This window comes from Lissotriton helveticus, chromosome 3_1 (assembly GCF_964261635.1).
Source record: "Lissotriton helveticus chromosome 3_1, aLisHel1.1, whole genome shotgun sequence".
NCBI classification, from domain to species: domain Eukaryota; kingdom Metazoa; phylum Chordata; class Amphibia; order Caudata; family Salamandridae; genus Lissotriton; species Lissotriton helveticus.
The window spans coordinates 574660208-574677000 of record NC_136061.1 but is presented as its reverse complement, the minus strand read 5'-3'; the positions used below and the strand labels follow the sequence as shown (position 1 = coordinate 574677000).

Below are 16793 nucleotides of genomic sequence, written 5' to 3'. Positions count from 1 at the left end.
AAATCGTCATGCTATGACAAAGTTTATTACATGAGTCCAGAAATTAAAGTACCACAATACTAATTAAATGCTAGTGCACACAACCAACCACAATGATGTTCAGAAAACAGTGAAAATACCAGTGACATACGTGATCTCTAGAAAAGGAGTGCAAAGGTTAGGTACGCCCGTGAAAGTGAATGTTCGTGAATGGGCCCCTTCCTTTCCCCCTGTGGAAAAAGAAAAAGAAAAAGAGGAAATTAGAAATAAGAAAGATGCAAAAAATGTAAACAAAGAATAACATTTTCAACAATTAATATACACTCAATGTTATATTCAAGAAGAATCACAGTATACGGAGTGCTAGAAAACCGATAAAAGAGACAAGCAAAGTGTCCAAATCTTATAATCATCCTTTCAAGTGTATTGCCAGTTCCTAGTCCATGTTAAGACCTCCTGGGATCTTAGTTTGGAAATCAATTATATACCGTGATTCCTTTTTTCTGAGAGCAAGAACCCTGTCCCCTCCTCTCGGTTTCATCGGGACATGTTCCAAGATCAAATAGCTACAATCGGCCGTATTCGAGTAATGGTACTGCTCAAAGTGTCTAGCAACGGGGTATTTGGGATCATGATTAACTATCGCTCTCAGGTGTTCCAAGATGCGTATTTTGGCAGCACAAGTTGTACTGCCTATATACCATAGTCCACATGTACATGTTATTACATAGATTACAAAATTCATACCACATGTAAGAAATTGTGTAAGTTTTTTAGTCACCCCATTGTAGACCACCGTTTCTTTATATTTGCTGTTTTTACAGGCCTTGCAGTGGCCACAGGGATAAAAGCCAACAAGCCCATGTTGTGTTTTGGGGGGACAAAGAGTCACATCATTTCTGACCACCAGATCACGTATGTTCTTATTACGTCTATATGTGATATTGGGTCTGTTAGGCATAGTATTCCCCAGAGTACTGTCAGATTTAAGGATATCCCAGTTCTTGGTGATGATGTTTTTCACTTTCTGAGAGTCCGAGTTATAGGTTAGAATCATACGTGTGACATCAATATCACTTGATGCATCACTATCAGGTTTATCACTGAGGGTTTCACTTCTTTCTACTCCTGCAACTCGTTTCAATGCTTTTGTGAGGACCCACTGTGGATAACCCCGTTTCAGGAATCTTTCCACAATGTTGGCGCTCTCCTCATGGAAGGATAAGTTGGTGTTACAGTAGCGTTTGGCCCTCAGCATCTCACCATAAGGAATGCTCCATTTTAAAGATTCAGGGTGGCTGCTGAGGGCATGCAACAAGCTGTTTCCCGCTGTGGCCTTGCGGAACAATGTGGTACATACAGTGTTGTTCTCAATCTTCAGTTTAACATCAAGGTATTCAATTTCGGTGTCACTAATGTTTCCCGGGAGGGAGATATTGTATCTGTTGCTATTTAGTTTGTCAATGAAGCATTCAGCTTCCTCCCTGGTGCCATTCCACACGATAAATAAATTGTCAATGTAGCGCAGCCACATGACAATTTTGGACAAATCCTCCGACAGGGTCGTGCTTGCGGTTATCTCCTGTTCCCAATACCCCATAAAAAGGTTAGCGAAACTAGGGGCAAAGCACGACCCCATCGCAGTACCCTTACTCTGCCTGTAGAGGGCGCCGTTGAAGGAAAAAATATTGTTCTGTAAACACAACAGTATCATTTCAATGATCATTTTCGTATGTTCCCGAAATCTCAGGGCACGATTAAACAGAAAATGCTCACACGCTTCAATTCCCTGTTGGTGGTCAATGATGGTGTACAGGGATTGGACATCAAGAACAACAAAAAGATAGTTTGGGTTCCAGACGAGATTTTCTATTCTGCACAGGAAGTCTTTGGTATCCCTTATGTAACTGGGTAGCTGACTAACAAACTCACGTAAGAAAAAGTCAACATATTTAGAAACATGTTCGCTCACACTTCCTATTGAAGACACAATGGGGCGTTCAGGGGGTTTGGTGTCATGCTTGTGTAACTTCGGTAGAAGATACAATATAGGGAGTTTGGGATAGTCGCACTTAAGGTAGCAGTATTCCTCCCATGTGAGCAGGCCTTTGTCCTTCCACATCACAAGTTTGTCCCAAATGGAGGTAAGGCTCTGATTATAAACCAAAGTGGTCACAGGTATGTAAAAAGTATTATCGCTAAGTTGTCGCATGGCCTCGGTGATATAATCCTCCCTATCTAAGATAACAATGTTACCTCCCTTATCAGCTGGACGAATGATAATGGTGGTATCGTCATATAAGGTTTTGAGGAATTCGCGTTGGTTAAAAGAAAGATTGTTGTCATTTTTACTGTTACTTCTAACTTGTTTGTGTCTAAGAACAGATAGGTCCTTGATCACGCACTTGTGAAAGGTGTCTATACTGTCATGAGGGAGTATGGGCCTGAAAGTAGATTTCATTCTAAAGTCAGTTCTAGCAGCTGCGTTCTGTTTTAGTTCCATACTCTCAAGGATTTGAGTCGTGCTAATCTGATCATCGTGGTTCTCATTCATGTTGTCCAATTCAGCTATAGTGAGCAAAGCATCCACATCCCCAATCTCAAAGTTATTGGTACAGGTGTCGTTCCTAGGTGTAGTTCTAGCATTATGTCCCAGTCTTTTGAGTTTATGCCACTTTTTCAATTTTAGTTTGAGCACAAACTTAAAGGTATCTATTCAGGTATCCGTATAGTTAAAACGTGTGGAGGGACAGAAAGAGAGCCCTAAGCACAGAGTTCTCTTTTCATTCACAGTCAAATATTTCTTGGATAAATTCACAACTGTTTTATTTACCATTTCAGCATCCATTAGTATTTCCTGTTTGAGCGCGTTGTGCGGCTTCCCATGGCGCCCTTTGTTTTGTCGGTGTTCCCAGCGTTGTTGGAGTCGTTTCTTGCGGTTCCGGCGTTTCCCCTTGTCTTGCCTTGTCCGCGTCCTCTTCCTCTTGGTGTCGGTGATGCATGGTCTCTCACATTTTGTCGGTCTTTCTGCATCACCCGGAACTCGTCTAAAAAATTGACTTGTTTTTTAGTTGTAGATTCCTCTCCCGACAAACTTCCTCCCGTGATATCAGATTCCGTGTCGCTTTGCATAATACTTTCATTCAGGGTGCTGCTGGTGGTATCCGTGGTAGCTTGCTGTGATTGGATTCTGTAAAGATGGTCATATTTTTTACTGAAGGTCAGGATCCTTCCACACTCATAATCCGCATAGTCTCTATTCATTTTCCTTTGCTTTTTAGCTTTGATCTCTTCCTCATATTTATTTAGGCGTTCCTTCATAGTGTCATGCATTTTTTTTAGAGCATCTTTATCCATTATTTGGATCAGTTCCTCTGTGATTTCTTGTATTGTTTTAGTAATTCATCTCTGTCAGTCCAGGCAAATTTTATAAGGATTTCCATCATTTTCCTGGAACTCGAAGCTGAATGTTCGAACCATTCTTTTAGCATTGCTGGATTGGGTGCTTCATAGGTAGGAGTTATGAATATCCTTAAGCCACGCGGTGCCATAGGTTGATCTACGTAGTTCTGTAGTGAAATCGCCTCCCACCATTTGGATAGTTCCACGCGTTTCAGTTTTTCTAGTTTTTTCACTTTTTTCTTCCAAATTTAGTTTTTTAGGGTCCTGGCTAGTCACTTTGCTCGTGTTAGTTGTAGTAGTCGGTTTTCTACTGAAGAGAGTAAGAGCAGCCGCCCTCCTCTCTGTTTCTTCTTCCTTAGTGATTCTTGGTTAAATCCAAAAACCTGTGTTCAGAAATTAATATATAAGCGTTGGGTGTTGCTTCTGACTCGATTTCCCCTCTCATAAATGTCGAGTTTCCCTTGCCTGTCGACTCAGCAGTGTAGTGAATCGTGCTGGTTAATAATGTATATAAGGAAAGTGTCCGAAGTCTGTAGAGTACGTTCTGCGAGAATACGTGCACCTTTACACCAGCAGTAGAGCCTTCCAAGCCGGGTAAACGAAAGTCTGTGATGTGCTCGTAAAACGGCAGAGATATCAGACACTTCAAGGACCAATTCACAGTTCGGGAACGAAAACTCCCAAAGCGAACACTATTAGTACCCACAAGGCAGTCACAAAGCTCAGCCCGACCGCTGCCCCGGAGGATAAGAGCCGCTAGGCACTATCCGTGCAAAAACCAACTCGCACCTCGCAAGGGACGGACCCGGCGGCAAACGGATTTACCTACGGGGTTTCAGTGTCGGGTGTCTGTGGTCCAAATTCCTCTTCCGTGGTCAGCAAATCGGCCGGTCCAGTGTATCACTCGTTACTTAATCCTTAAGGAAACAAGCTCCTTCCGTGATACTGGGACCCACGAGGGGTGGCGCACACTCCGGCGGAGCGTGCCGGTAGTCACAATTCCAAAATTCATACACAAAGTTTGTGCGCTCTCAGGAAAAAAGTCAGGAAACACCAGTTACTCGAACACAGGTTTAATCCACACAACGCGTTTCGCCTTGCAGCTTGTTCACGTGTATACGTGTTAGAGAACAAACCACATTGATAAAGTTACAAGTGAACATCAAAGAAGGACAATTGCAGGTAAAACTATGGTAGCCATCTTGGAGTGGTGTTTTAACATAAAATTCACAATATGTCAAAACAAGGAGCAACAAAAAACGGAAATGTTACCTCTTGGGTGAACGCAAAATACTATGCAAAATAATATACATTACAGAGTTATTGTACTCAGGTCAAAGTAGAGGACTGTAGAGAGATATACTGATACCTCCTGCTATCGTGGCAAGTGCCCATACAAAGTGGAAAGGTAAACATATCACAATCCAACAGCCAGATATTGTCTGGCAAGAGATAACTGTTATGACTCCTCGAGTGAGCAGCAAAATCAATGGCAAGTGCCATGCTCCTGAGAAACAGGTAGATGGATACTAATTAAATGCTAGTGCACACAACCAACCACAATGATGTTCAGAAAATAGTGAAAATACCAGTGACATACGTGATCTCTAGAAAAGGAGTGCAAAGGTTAGGTACGCCCGTGAAAGTGAATGTTCGTGAATGGGCCCCTTCCTTTCCCCCTGTGGAAAAAGAAAAAGAAAAAGAGGAAATTAGAAATAAGAAAGATGCAAAAAATGTAAACAAAGAATAACATTTTCAACAATTAATATACACTCAATGTTATATTCAAGAAGAATCACAGTATACTGAGTGCTAGAAAACCGATAAAAGAGACAAGCAAAGTGTCCAAATGTTATAATCATTCTTTCAAGTGTATTGCCAGTTCCTCGTCCATGTTAAGACCTCCTGGGATCTTAGTTTGGAAATCAATTATATACCGTGATTCCTTTTTTCAGAGAGCAAGAACCCTGTCCCCTCCTCTCGGTTTCATCGGGACATGTTCCAAGATCAAATAGCTACAATCGGCCGTATTCGAGTAATGGTACTGCTCAAAGTGTCTAGCAACGGGGTATTTGGGATCATGATTAACTATGTTTCTCAGGAGCATGGCACTTGCCATTGATTTTGCTGCTCACTCGAGGAGTCATAACAGTTATATCTTGCCAGACAATATCTGGCTGTTGGATTGTGATATGTTTACCTTTCCACTTCGTATGGGCACTTGCCACGATAGCAGGAGGTATCGGTATATCTGTCTACAGTCCTCTACTTTGACCTGAGTACAATAACTCTGTAATGTATATTATTTTGCATAGTATTTTGCGTTCACCCAAGAGGTAACATTTCCGTTTTTTGTTGCTCCTTGTTTTGACATATTGTGAATTTTATGTTAAAACACCACTCCAAGATGGCTACCATAGTTTTACCTGCAATGGTCCTTCTTTGATGTTCACTTGTAACTTTATCAATGTGGTTTGATCTCTAACACGTCTACACGTGAACAAGCTGCAAGGCGAAACGCGTTGTGTGGATTAAACCTGTGTTCGAGTAACTGGTGTTTCCTGACTTTTTTCCTGAGAGCGCACGAACTTTGTGTATGAATTTTGGAATTGTGACTACCGGCATGCTCCGCCGGAGTGTGCGCCACCCCTCGTGGGTCCCAGTATCACGGAAGGAGCTTGTTTCCTTAAGGATATATATATATATATATATATATATATATATATATACAAAAAGAAGGAGAGAACTCTGGGTAGTTCTCAAGTTTAGGTGGAAAGCAGCTCTTGTTAGAGCACTCTCAACACCAGCGACACTCTAGATCTGCTCACCTCAAATGTCTGTTTTTCTATCAAAGTCTTTAAGCATAGGATTAGCAAAGTGCCATCCAAACCGAGATAGAAAAACAGACATTTGAGGTGAGCAGATCTAGGGGCATATTACCAAGGCAGGCAAAATGAAATTATCGCTGCTTTTGCAGCCGTTTTCGGCCGCAAAGCGGCGATAATTTCATCGCCCTATTAGCAAGCTGTCGCTAACATCAGTTGGCGACAGCTTTTAGGTGATAGCGAGCGGTTTGGGGTCCGCTTTGCATGTCAGCGATATTTATCGCTAATGACATGCAAAGTGGGCCTACCCTACCTGTTAGCGACTGAAAGCAGCCGCTAACATCGCTATCGCCTATTATCAACGCAGGCGTAGCGATAAAAAAACTAACACCTGCTCAGACCACATCTTAACCTGTATATCCAATGGAAGTTGGATATTCAGGTAAAGACCCTATTGGCGTTAATGCCTGAATATCGCTGGATTCCCAGCGATATTCACGCATTTTGCCGCTATTGCCGGATATTTTATCGCATTGGAGATAAACGTTGCTAATAGCACGTTATCTCTGCGATAAAATCCGGCGATGCGCGGCAATAAAAAAAATTTTGCTAAGCTTCTTTAGCGATAAATATCGCTAGTTGCTGATAATATGCCCCCTAGAGTGTCTCTGGTGTTGAGAGAGCTCTAACAAGAGCTGCTTTCTGCCTAAACTTGAGAACTACCCAGAGTTCTCTCCTTTTTTGCATAATATATACGTCACTCTATGCCTGAGAGGGTTTTGTTTTGACTTATACTTGGTGCTCCCTTGTGTCTGGACAAAGCTATACCTCTCTGAAGCGCTCTAATTAAAGCGGAGCACTGTATCAGGGGTTGCTTTTACTCATTTCAGGTTGGCTTGAGTTGGTATTTTACTAATTCAAAGCTGTAATGCTGTGCCCGGAGTGATAAATGGCTTTTGTCATTTTACAGCTCAGCAAGGACAGCACTGTGCTAGTCATATGCTTAAAGACTTTGCTGTAGAAAAGGCAAAAGACTTTGTCCTTTTCTATCTCAGCGTGGATGGCACTTTTCTATTCCTATACTTAAAGACTTTGATAGAAAAACAGACATTTGAGGGGAGCAGATCTAGAGTGTCGCTAGTGTTGAGAGTGTTCTAACAAGAGCTGCTTTCCACCTAAACTTGAGGACTACCCAGAGTTCTCTCCTTCTTTTTTGCATAATATATACGTCACTCTATGCCTGAAGGGGTTTTGTTTTATATATATATGTATATATATATATATATATATATATATATATATATATATATATATATATATATATATATATATATATATATATATATATATATATATATATATACAAATTACCTCCTCAACGAGCAAGAAAAAGAGGCCACAATAGGGGAGACAGCGGAGACTTCTTTATTGCAAGTAAAACCAAATTAAGGGCGAATGCATTTCGGCGTTCATTTCTGCCTTCTTCAGCGCCAAATGGTTTAAGCAGGAACTGGGCGCCATCACAGGTTTAAATACCTTTGACCCGTCCTGCAATGCGTCAGTAAGCTCCGCCCCCGAGCAGCAAAAGTTCGCACTGTTTAAATGTCAAACATGTAGGACACCCATGCATCAACACTACATGTCCCAGAATGCTGTACACTGTTCTGGGGAAACAACGGGGGTGGTTGACAAGTAAATATGTGGGAAACTGTCACCTAAAATTAGCAATGCTGATGCCTCCTCTGCTCCCCAGACCGCACCAACCTCATGTCCTGGTATGGCAATCAGCAGGGGCAAGTCTGGCGGTCCAGCTCGCCCGATGTGGCGTTGAATCACTCCAACACTGCCTTATCCTTCCCGAGTCAAGGTGTGGGCCCCAGTCCCCTGGGTCCAAACATCACCACCGAAGCAGAAGCCAGAAGCAGAAGCCAGCGTGTCGTGGCCAACTTTCGGTGTGGGTGCCTCTTGATATGCGATTCTGGCACTCACGCTGACTGTATTCAAATTAACTCCTCAACGAGCAAGAAGAAGAGGCCACAATAGGGAAGACAGCGGAGACTTCTTTATTGCAAGTAAAACCAAATTAAGGGCGAATGCATTTCGGCGTTCATTTCTGCCTTCTATATACAGCACACAATTCCTGAAGTTTCTCAAAAAAAGCAAGGACACCTTGCAAACCTTGGTATTATGATTTGTAACTTTGTTGATGAGAGGTGGCCTCTTCCACGCAATGGAATGTATGCACCGCATACAGACACACGTTAGGCTACAACTACGTGTTAAGCACTTGTGTGGTTCACTGCACCGCGGACAGTAAATGTTGGCGCACTGTTACCCAATGTTTAATTCACTCCAGTTAACTGTATAATTTACATTATCTTGTATCATGATGCAGTACCAGTAATTTATGTTTACGTATTGCAACTTTATCAAGACATGTTAATGACCAACACTAGTAAGTTTTTCATTTCTATGATTGTACATGGGATGAGCACTTGTTTCTTTAAAAGAAAGTGATAATGCACTAAACCTTGCCTGTGAGAAAGGAGTGACGTAACTCTGAAATGCGTCGGGACCTAGTGTTGCAATAAACACGATTTGAATTGAGGCCACGGCTCCGGTGTTTCTCTGATTAAACTAACTGGATTTACTGTGGATATATATATACACAAATATATATATATATATATACACACATATATACATATATACATATACATGTATATATGAGTAATATATTCTTTTGAAATGTAATAAACTTAAAAACTTCATAATTTAAAAGTAAATTCAACTTTTGAATTTGAAAGAATTCAAATTAATGTAACACATAACTTTTGATAAATTGTACTACGTATCACATTATTTAATACATTTTATAAATTAAAATATTTAAATACATTATTTATTATACATTCAATTTGATGAGTTAATGTGCTGTTACTTTTATTTGATTAGATCTTAGTTATTAATAAATATTTTACATTAATTTACATTTATATGTTACCTTGATGTCTTTATATATTTTTGTTTTTTCAATAAAAAACTTCAATAAGTTTCCCTATGCTTTCCAACAGGGAAATCTCCACTTAAGTGTGCAAAGTTACTTTTAGTAACTTTACACTTACACATTTTGTTATAGGTGGCTCTACCCCCTGATTTGAGGAGGTAGAGACATGTAAGTATGCACCTAGGTTTACATCTAGACTGGGAAATGGTGAATAGCTCAATGTGTAGAGTTACACCTAGATATAGTAGTAAATATACAGAAGAGTAAATATACATGAGTATATGCATCTTTGTGAATCAGACCCAAAAGGACTAAAAAGGATTTCAGAGTGTCTCAGTAGAACAAATCTATTCACTTTAAATACAAGCTCTTTTTGCATAGTGCTTTGTGCATCTCTAAACCTTTACCCCCATGGATTTTAATACAGGAGTAAAAATCATCTATCTCAACCAAAATATTGTAGTTTTATAAATAAGGTGATATTAAGCAATAGAAACGCGTGAAACAGATGTGAAAAAGGGATGCCTGCACTTTGAAAGTGTTCTCTCATTAACTATATTTAGCCCTCTAAACATATTCTCATTCCCTAAGTGACTAAAAACTCATACTTTGCCTCATGTGTTTTTAAACAGCTGGTTCGTTTCTGCAGTAACCACTCAATGCTCCTTTATGCAAGCCTATTCCATAGGTAAGGAAGTAAATACAAAAGCTCCTCACCTTTGTCATAAAGTTAAGAATATTTACACTCTAGTTGTGCATTAGAGAAATCACATGATATACTTCTGCTGCTGTTGGTGAACATTTCCCTCAGTATGTGGGACTTGTGTCACATAGATGAGGTCGATATTTGTGAATTTATAGAAAAAGAGAGCTAATTTTAGCTTCTTGGGCCGTAACCATAATTTCATGAGAAATTTATGAGCAAAAACAGTTTTTCCCTCAAATTTGAGCAGAAGATTAGCATTTTTCACAAGTTAAGATCAGATCTCACTACATTTCCTAAAATTAGTATGACACCACCTATAAATATTACATATTGTGACTAAAATCTGTTTTCGTCCTTCCACAATACTCCTTTTGTGATCTTCAAACTGGGCATTCACTACAGTACACATTTACAGGACTATAATATTGGCGACCTATCACACGAAATAATCAAACAGGTGGTCTTCTTGTAACCTTCCACCTAAGTAGTACCATGAACAGTACGTCACCCAGGGCTTTAAGTGCGCCGGGTCTGTCCAGGTCTGAGCACCGGCAGTTATTTTCAGGGGGCCTCGAAATGGGTCTCAATCGGGCTCTATTTTCAGGCCTAGCAGAGGTAGTCCGTTTTTTTTATTTTTTATTCTTGCACCAAACTTATTTTGCTCTAGCTGGAATTGCCGGGCTAGATCCTGATGCCGCTGACCTTTGTGCATGCTGTCGATTTTTATCATATGATGCAGGACTATGGGGAAATATCACAGTTTAGGACAGAAAGTCCTCTCTTTAATTAATGACTTTTCAGGCACCTATCTCTGAGTTATTCTGAGTAAAGCTTTGTTTGTTGGGTAAGTTACCTAGAACCAAGGATAATAAAACAACTTGTAATTTCATAGATTTAGCGCCTTATTTTTGGTAAGCGTAAGATTGCGATCCTGCAACCAGCCTCCAAACACACACACAGCTGCACCCGAGTACTTCACAGGTCTTTAAAAGACCATTTGCTTGTTAATGAGGCTATGTTGTTTTTCACCCCTTTGTAGAGCCCCTGGAACTCCAATCTGCCTATTGCTTGAAGAATTAGCCCCACCCCCCGAAGTATTTTCTTACCCCCCTCGAAATTTTGGCTCTACTTGCGCCTCTGGGGAGGGTGTATGGCGTTATCCATACATATCTTTATTTAGACCACACCCCTACTTGGATAGGCCACACCCCTTTAGGGGGTTTGCCCGGTCCCTTTTAGAGCACCCCCAGTTTTTTTCCCCACTTAAAGCCCTGACGCCAAAGGGGAGGGCCCTGTGTCTCCACCCTACTAATGAACTACCTTAGCAACCCTCCCTTCACCCAGATAAAATTGCTTCTTTAGAACACTGGAAGGTTTGCAGTGCCCTGAAGACATTTGAATGCCAGGGAGCCGACAGTGATGGGTATATGTCTCCTGCTCTAGTCTTCCACTGTTTTCTTTAGCTATCCCGAATACTGTAGGGCAGCGGTTCCCAAACATTTGACTTCTGAGGACACCCATTGACTCACCACTGGAAGCCGGGGACCCCCCAGCAATTTGTACGATTTAAATCTCAAACATTAAAAGAGTAATTCAGAATAAATAAACACACATGTGCACACAAAACAAATACTGGAATTACTAAGGATTTTAGTATTTTATATTGAAAGAGTTTGCAAAAAACAGATAATGTTAATGGGAAGGTTGTTGCTGCATCTCTGTGATTACCTTTTAAATGGTTACTTTTATTCCGCAGTACTAGGCTCCTGCTCCTGCCAGGGCCAGAGTGGAAACCAAAAGCAGCCCTGGCAAATGTTTTCCGACCAGTCCCCAAACAGTGCACACCATGTGCAGTGAGTGAGGCTGACCTCTACAAAGGGGGCTTTGAGAGGCTCTCCCCCCAAGAAAACTTAGAATACAATGGTACTCTACAACAAATTTATCATTATATATTGATTTGTATTAGCTTTTAAAGATTAGTAAATGATGCCCTTACTATGCACCAGGATACAACAATCTTTGTTGGGGTTCTTCAATAATTCCCTTATTATCACCCTTCAACAGTGCCTCTCATGTCTCCATAGCACATCTGTCACATGTATTTCATTTGTTTTATAGCATCTCTCATACCATTGTAGGATGTCAGAGCACTTTACATCACACACATATAGAGACAATGAATCATACGTGTACATCAGTGTAGAGAAAATGTTACATAAGGCAAAGGGGACTACAAGGTGTAGGATTCACATGCCATTCATACTGGTAGGCATTTTTAAAGAGCACAAACTCAGGATTCAGAACCTAACACAGTGATTAACATTGACTTTAACAATACCAATGTATTTCCACCCAAATAAACCCATTTAGCAGCATCAGGTTAATGAAAGACTGGGAAAAAACATAAGTTACTAACTTGTACCATGCAGTGTGTAAGCAGCTCTTTGGTGACAGTTTATAGGTCACTGTGCTAGATTATGATAGACTCTTATGAGCTGAAGAGTAACAAAAGAATCTCTGTGACAAAAGAAGTAATGCACTGACCTATGTACATAAAATGCTGTTTTTTTAAATGCATGGTACGCGTTCTTTAAAGCAGGCATATTAACCTTCTGCGCTACATTAGATAAGTCAAACCTGCCACTGGACAAAACTCTCATCTCTCTCCACCATGTACACTAATCACTGGTGTTATCTTGACACTTTTATTGTTGCTCAAACTGCAAATTCTACAAGGAATTTTGGAGTGCTTTTAAAACTGCTGCCTGAGGACCCCCTGGGAATGTGTCACGGACCCCTAGGGGTCCACGGACCCCACTTTGGGAAACACTGCTGTAGGGCATTCTTCTGTCCGAGCATGGCGTATTATGATAGCATTGTAGCCGTCCTGCCTTGGGCTAAGCCCGTTGTTAAAGGGCCTTAACTACCAGCGTAGCCCGCGGCAGAGACTAGCATGCCTCAGGGTTTTAGGTAACTAAATGGAACCGCCGTACCCTTCAGTGAAACAGGCTGAAGGGCAGGCTGCGAGCGGCTTTGACGAGACAGGGGTACCCCGCTGCCGTGATCCCTTCACTCTCCTGTCATCAGTCCCTCGGGCGGTGACACTGATCTCTTTGTAAAGGACAAGTGCCGGGGACAGCTGCAATCTGAGCAGCTTTCAGGAGGAAAACAACAGGTTATGAAACGGAATTGAAGGAAGGTGAGGAGGGCCAGGTGTTATTACAGAGCGTAATTAGACGGAGAGCTTGTTAAAGAGGCACCGATGGCGCGTCTTTCTCGGAGGGGGGTCTGTTATCGAGCACTCTGGTAAGCGCTGTGTAATGACAGGGGGTCGCCGGTAATCACGGGCACCTGCCTCCAGGTGAGCTGGCTTCCAGCCGAGCTTCCGGTCTGTGGGACTTACGCAGTTGACACTGCCTGCTGAGGGCATGTGGAAAAACTTGAGTTTAATGCTGTACAAAGAAAGGCATGACGAAAACCGTAGCCTAGGCCTCTCGAGATTACTGAGAAATATTCCTTCCGCACCCAAACAACAGGATCACAACTATGTCCTTTCTCGCAACTGCCGCAAAGACATGCATTTCATCAAACATTCTCGCGCAACTACAGCAACAACACGCATTTTAACCAAACCCATTGCTCTCTAAGGGCCTCACTCACTTTTTGTGACGCAACAGCAGCGTAAAAAATGTGCCTTGTTGCACCATATTTACAAAGTGACGCATCTAGGTAGATGCGTCACTTTGTAAACCCATGCGCTACATTATAGCTGCACTAGGTATAATGGGGCTCATTTATGAACCCTTGCGTCACTTTTACGCCCCTGGTGCATCACTTTTTGTGACGCACCAGCAGTGTACAAAATGTGCCTTGTTGCACCATATTTACAAAGTGACGCATCTAGGTAGATGCGTCACTTTGTAAACCCCTGCCCCACATTATACCTGCCCCAGGTATATTGTATGCAAGGGGGGCGTTTTGACGCAAGAAAGAGTCATAGAAGTGACGCTAATGCGTCAAACTCTTACGCCTGCCTCATGGCAGGCATAAGAATGACGCAGGCACTAACAACATGGGACTTTCCCATGTGAAAGTACACATTGCTGGAGTTGCGTCACTTTTGTGACACACTCCAGCAATGCGTCACTTTTGCGCCATACAGATACGTCAGAAATACTGACGCATGTGTAACTCCTTGCGCAATGATGCGTCATACGGTAAATATGACGCATCATTGGTGTCGCAAGGAGGGCGCAATGAAAAGTGACGCATCGCTATTTTCACGCAGCGATGCGTCACTTTTCATAAATGAGGCCATAAAAATTCCTGTTAAAATCGCTGACCGAGACATCACGATAAATCTTGCCTAATTAACCGATGCTATGCTGTAAGTGCTGTCACTGTTGAGAAAATGCTTGATTTAACTGTGATTGGGCCTTCATTTTAGGAAACTTAGTGGGAGCCATAGGCTCACTCAGTCGCACTTTGACTAAACAAATTGCCACCAATTGTTGATAAACACAGGCACACTCCTATAGAACAGCAATAAAATATTCAGGGGTCTCCTGTCCAAGAGTGGGCGATTTACTCTGAATTAAATCAAATTAAAATTAACCCTTTCTATGGACCCTTTCAATAGATATTTCTCCCTTTCTGAAAGTGGTCGTTTAGTTTGACCTCACAATATATTTTACTTTCGCTCCTGTAAAGCTTTGTATTTAATATTAAGAAGTTTTATCTCCCCCCTCACCCATAGATGTACACAAATTAGGCTCTGGATTTTCTGATGATTTACTATAAACTTCTAAGAGTGATGTTACTGGCTAGAAATTAATATCTAGCGAAATAGCTGATAGTAAAGCTCAGAGTGACTGTCATCTCTCTGAGCTCTAGAAAAAAGGCCATTCTGCTGGGTTATGCACACACCTGTGGTTAAACTTCTAAATGACAATTCAGTTAGTGGTGTGCACTATATTAATATTCCATGCAAATACTATTTGAGAGCTAGTAGGCCAAGATATCTGACGCTAGCCCCTAAAGTAGCTGAAGCTCCATGTGAATCGAAGGCAAACTTAAAAAATGTGACTTTAAAATGCTAAATGTGTGCTTACCGATGCAACACTGTATAATGCACACTACTAAGAAAAGTGCCCTGTCAAAACTGAAAATGAGGATTTAGTGCCTCTTGCGTATCTGATATTTGGATTTTTCCGATGATGGATGAAGATGTGATCAAAGAAGGTGAAGGTGTCACAGACACTATTACCAGAAATAAAAATACCACCCCTCCCCCCCCCCCCGTGTCTACGTATAATATTTTCCTTCACTGTCACTGGTTGATCGAACATCTTGGTTTGTTTCCCCTCAGAATGTGTTTGGGGAGAAGCCAGCCATCCCCGAGTACAAAGTAGCAGCCATCCAGAAGTCCCGCTTCATTCTGCTGCACTATGGCACCTTCAAAGCCGGCTGGGATTGGCTCATCCTGCTGGCCACATTCTACGTCGCTGTCACTGTCCCGTACAACGTCTGCTTCAGCATCGCTCGTGATGAGAACAACACCGCCTCGCGCAGCCCGCCCAGCGTCAGCGACATTCTGGTGGAGATTCTCTTCATGTTGGGTAAGAACCATTCCGCTGCGTACTTCTGGGGAAGGAGGTGAGCGGGAGGCAGTAGCCTGAAGTGGTACGACCTGCCTGGTGAGCGAAAGGCAGAATCAGCATTGTGGTGCTGTGAGAGCGGAGTGGTGCTTGGGGTTGGTAATGCATTGCTAGGAGTGGTAGTTAATGCATTGCTGCTAGGAGTGGTAGTTAAGAGTGGTAATACATAGGTGGGGAAATAGCAGTGCAGTAATATGGGATGATAGTGGAGCTGTGTGCAGTGCTAGGGAAATAAAGTGGTGCTGGAGGGTGATTGATAATGTGATGTTGAAGGGTGATCTGTCTGTGATAGCCTTGGCAATGCTCTGTTGCTGCGTGCAGTGCTTTGCTAAAGGTGGTATTTTGGGTGAGGGGATGCGGTGTAATGTTGTTGTTTGGTTGTAGATGGTGGCAGTGGTTTAATTGTGCATGGTATTGTGGTGGCGGTGGTTAGTGATTCTTTGATGAGGCTCACACTTCGGCAAGGGTTGGTGCTAGTGGTGGTGGGAGTTTCAATCCAGTGGTGGGGTAGAAAGGCAGTGGGGATGGTTCTGCAATGCTATTGGGTGGAAGGGTGATGCTAGGGAGCTAAGGAACGGTGTTTGGATTTGGTAGGACAACACATTCTCAGGGCGATAGTTTGGCGCTGGAGGGGATGGTAGCACAGTTATGGAAGATAAGAATGTGGTGAAGTTGAGTGATAGTGTTGAGGGGGGCTATGATGTGGGATCCAGAAGAGCTTTGAGCTGGTGTGTGGTGCTGAAGTGTGATACTATGATGCTGTGGCAGTGGTAATGCAGTAGTGTGGAGCAGTGTGCAGTAATGGTAGTGCAAATTTGGTTGTTGTACTTTAGATCTGGGCTGGCAACAGAGATTGGAGTAGCAGTTGTGTGGACCCGGAATGTAATAGTTCAGTGTTGTAGGTTAGCAGTAAGGTAATGGAGGTGCTTAGTTATTAAATGTAAGTGCGGTGATGGGATTGGTCATGCAGGGGTGGGTTGATAAATGAAACGAGTTGGTACAGTCTAGCCAGTTAGGGGTGCAGTGGTCAAGTGATTGTGCTTAAATGGGGGTGAGAGCACAGCAGCAGGGCTGATAGTGCACCGGTGATTTATTTTCACAGACTCTAAATCCACACTGTAAATTCACTTAAGTATCCATTCCAATACACAAGCAAAAATCCACCAGCTGAATGTACTGACGGGTAACTAGGATATGACTTTTACACACTGCTGAAC

At 42.1% G+C, this 16793-nt stretch overlaps 1 protein-coding gene across 1 annotated transcript in view; it reads left to right on the top strand.

Moving 5' to 3' along the window:
- Nucleotides 1-16793, top strand: part of LOC144822714 (voltage-gated delayed rectifier potassium channel KCNH8-like) — a 1606123-nt gene that overhangs the window by 1002417 nt on the left and 586913 nt on the right. Inside the window, exon 5 of the mRNA XM_078680531.1 lies at nt 15288-15537. Coding sequence (XP_078536657.1) covers nt 15288-15537 — 250 coding nt within the window. The remainder of the gene's footprint in view (nt 1-15287; nt 15538-16793) is intronic.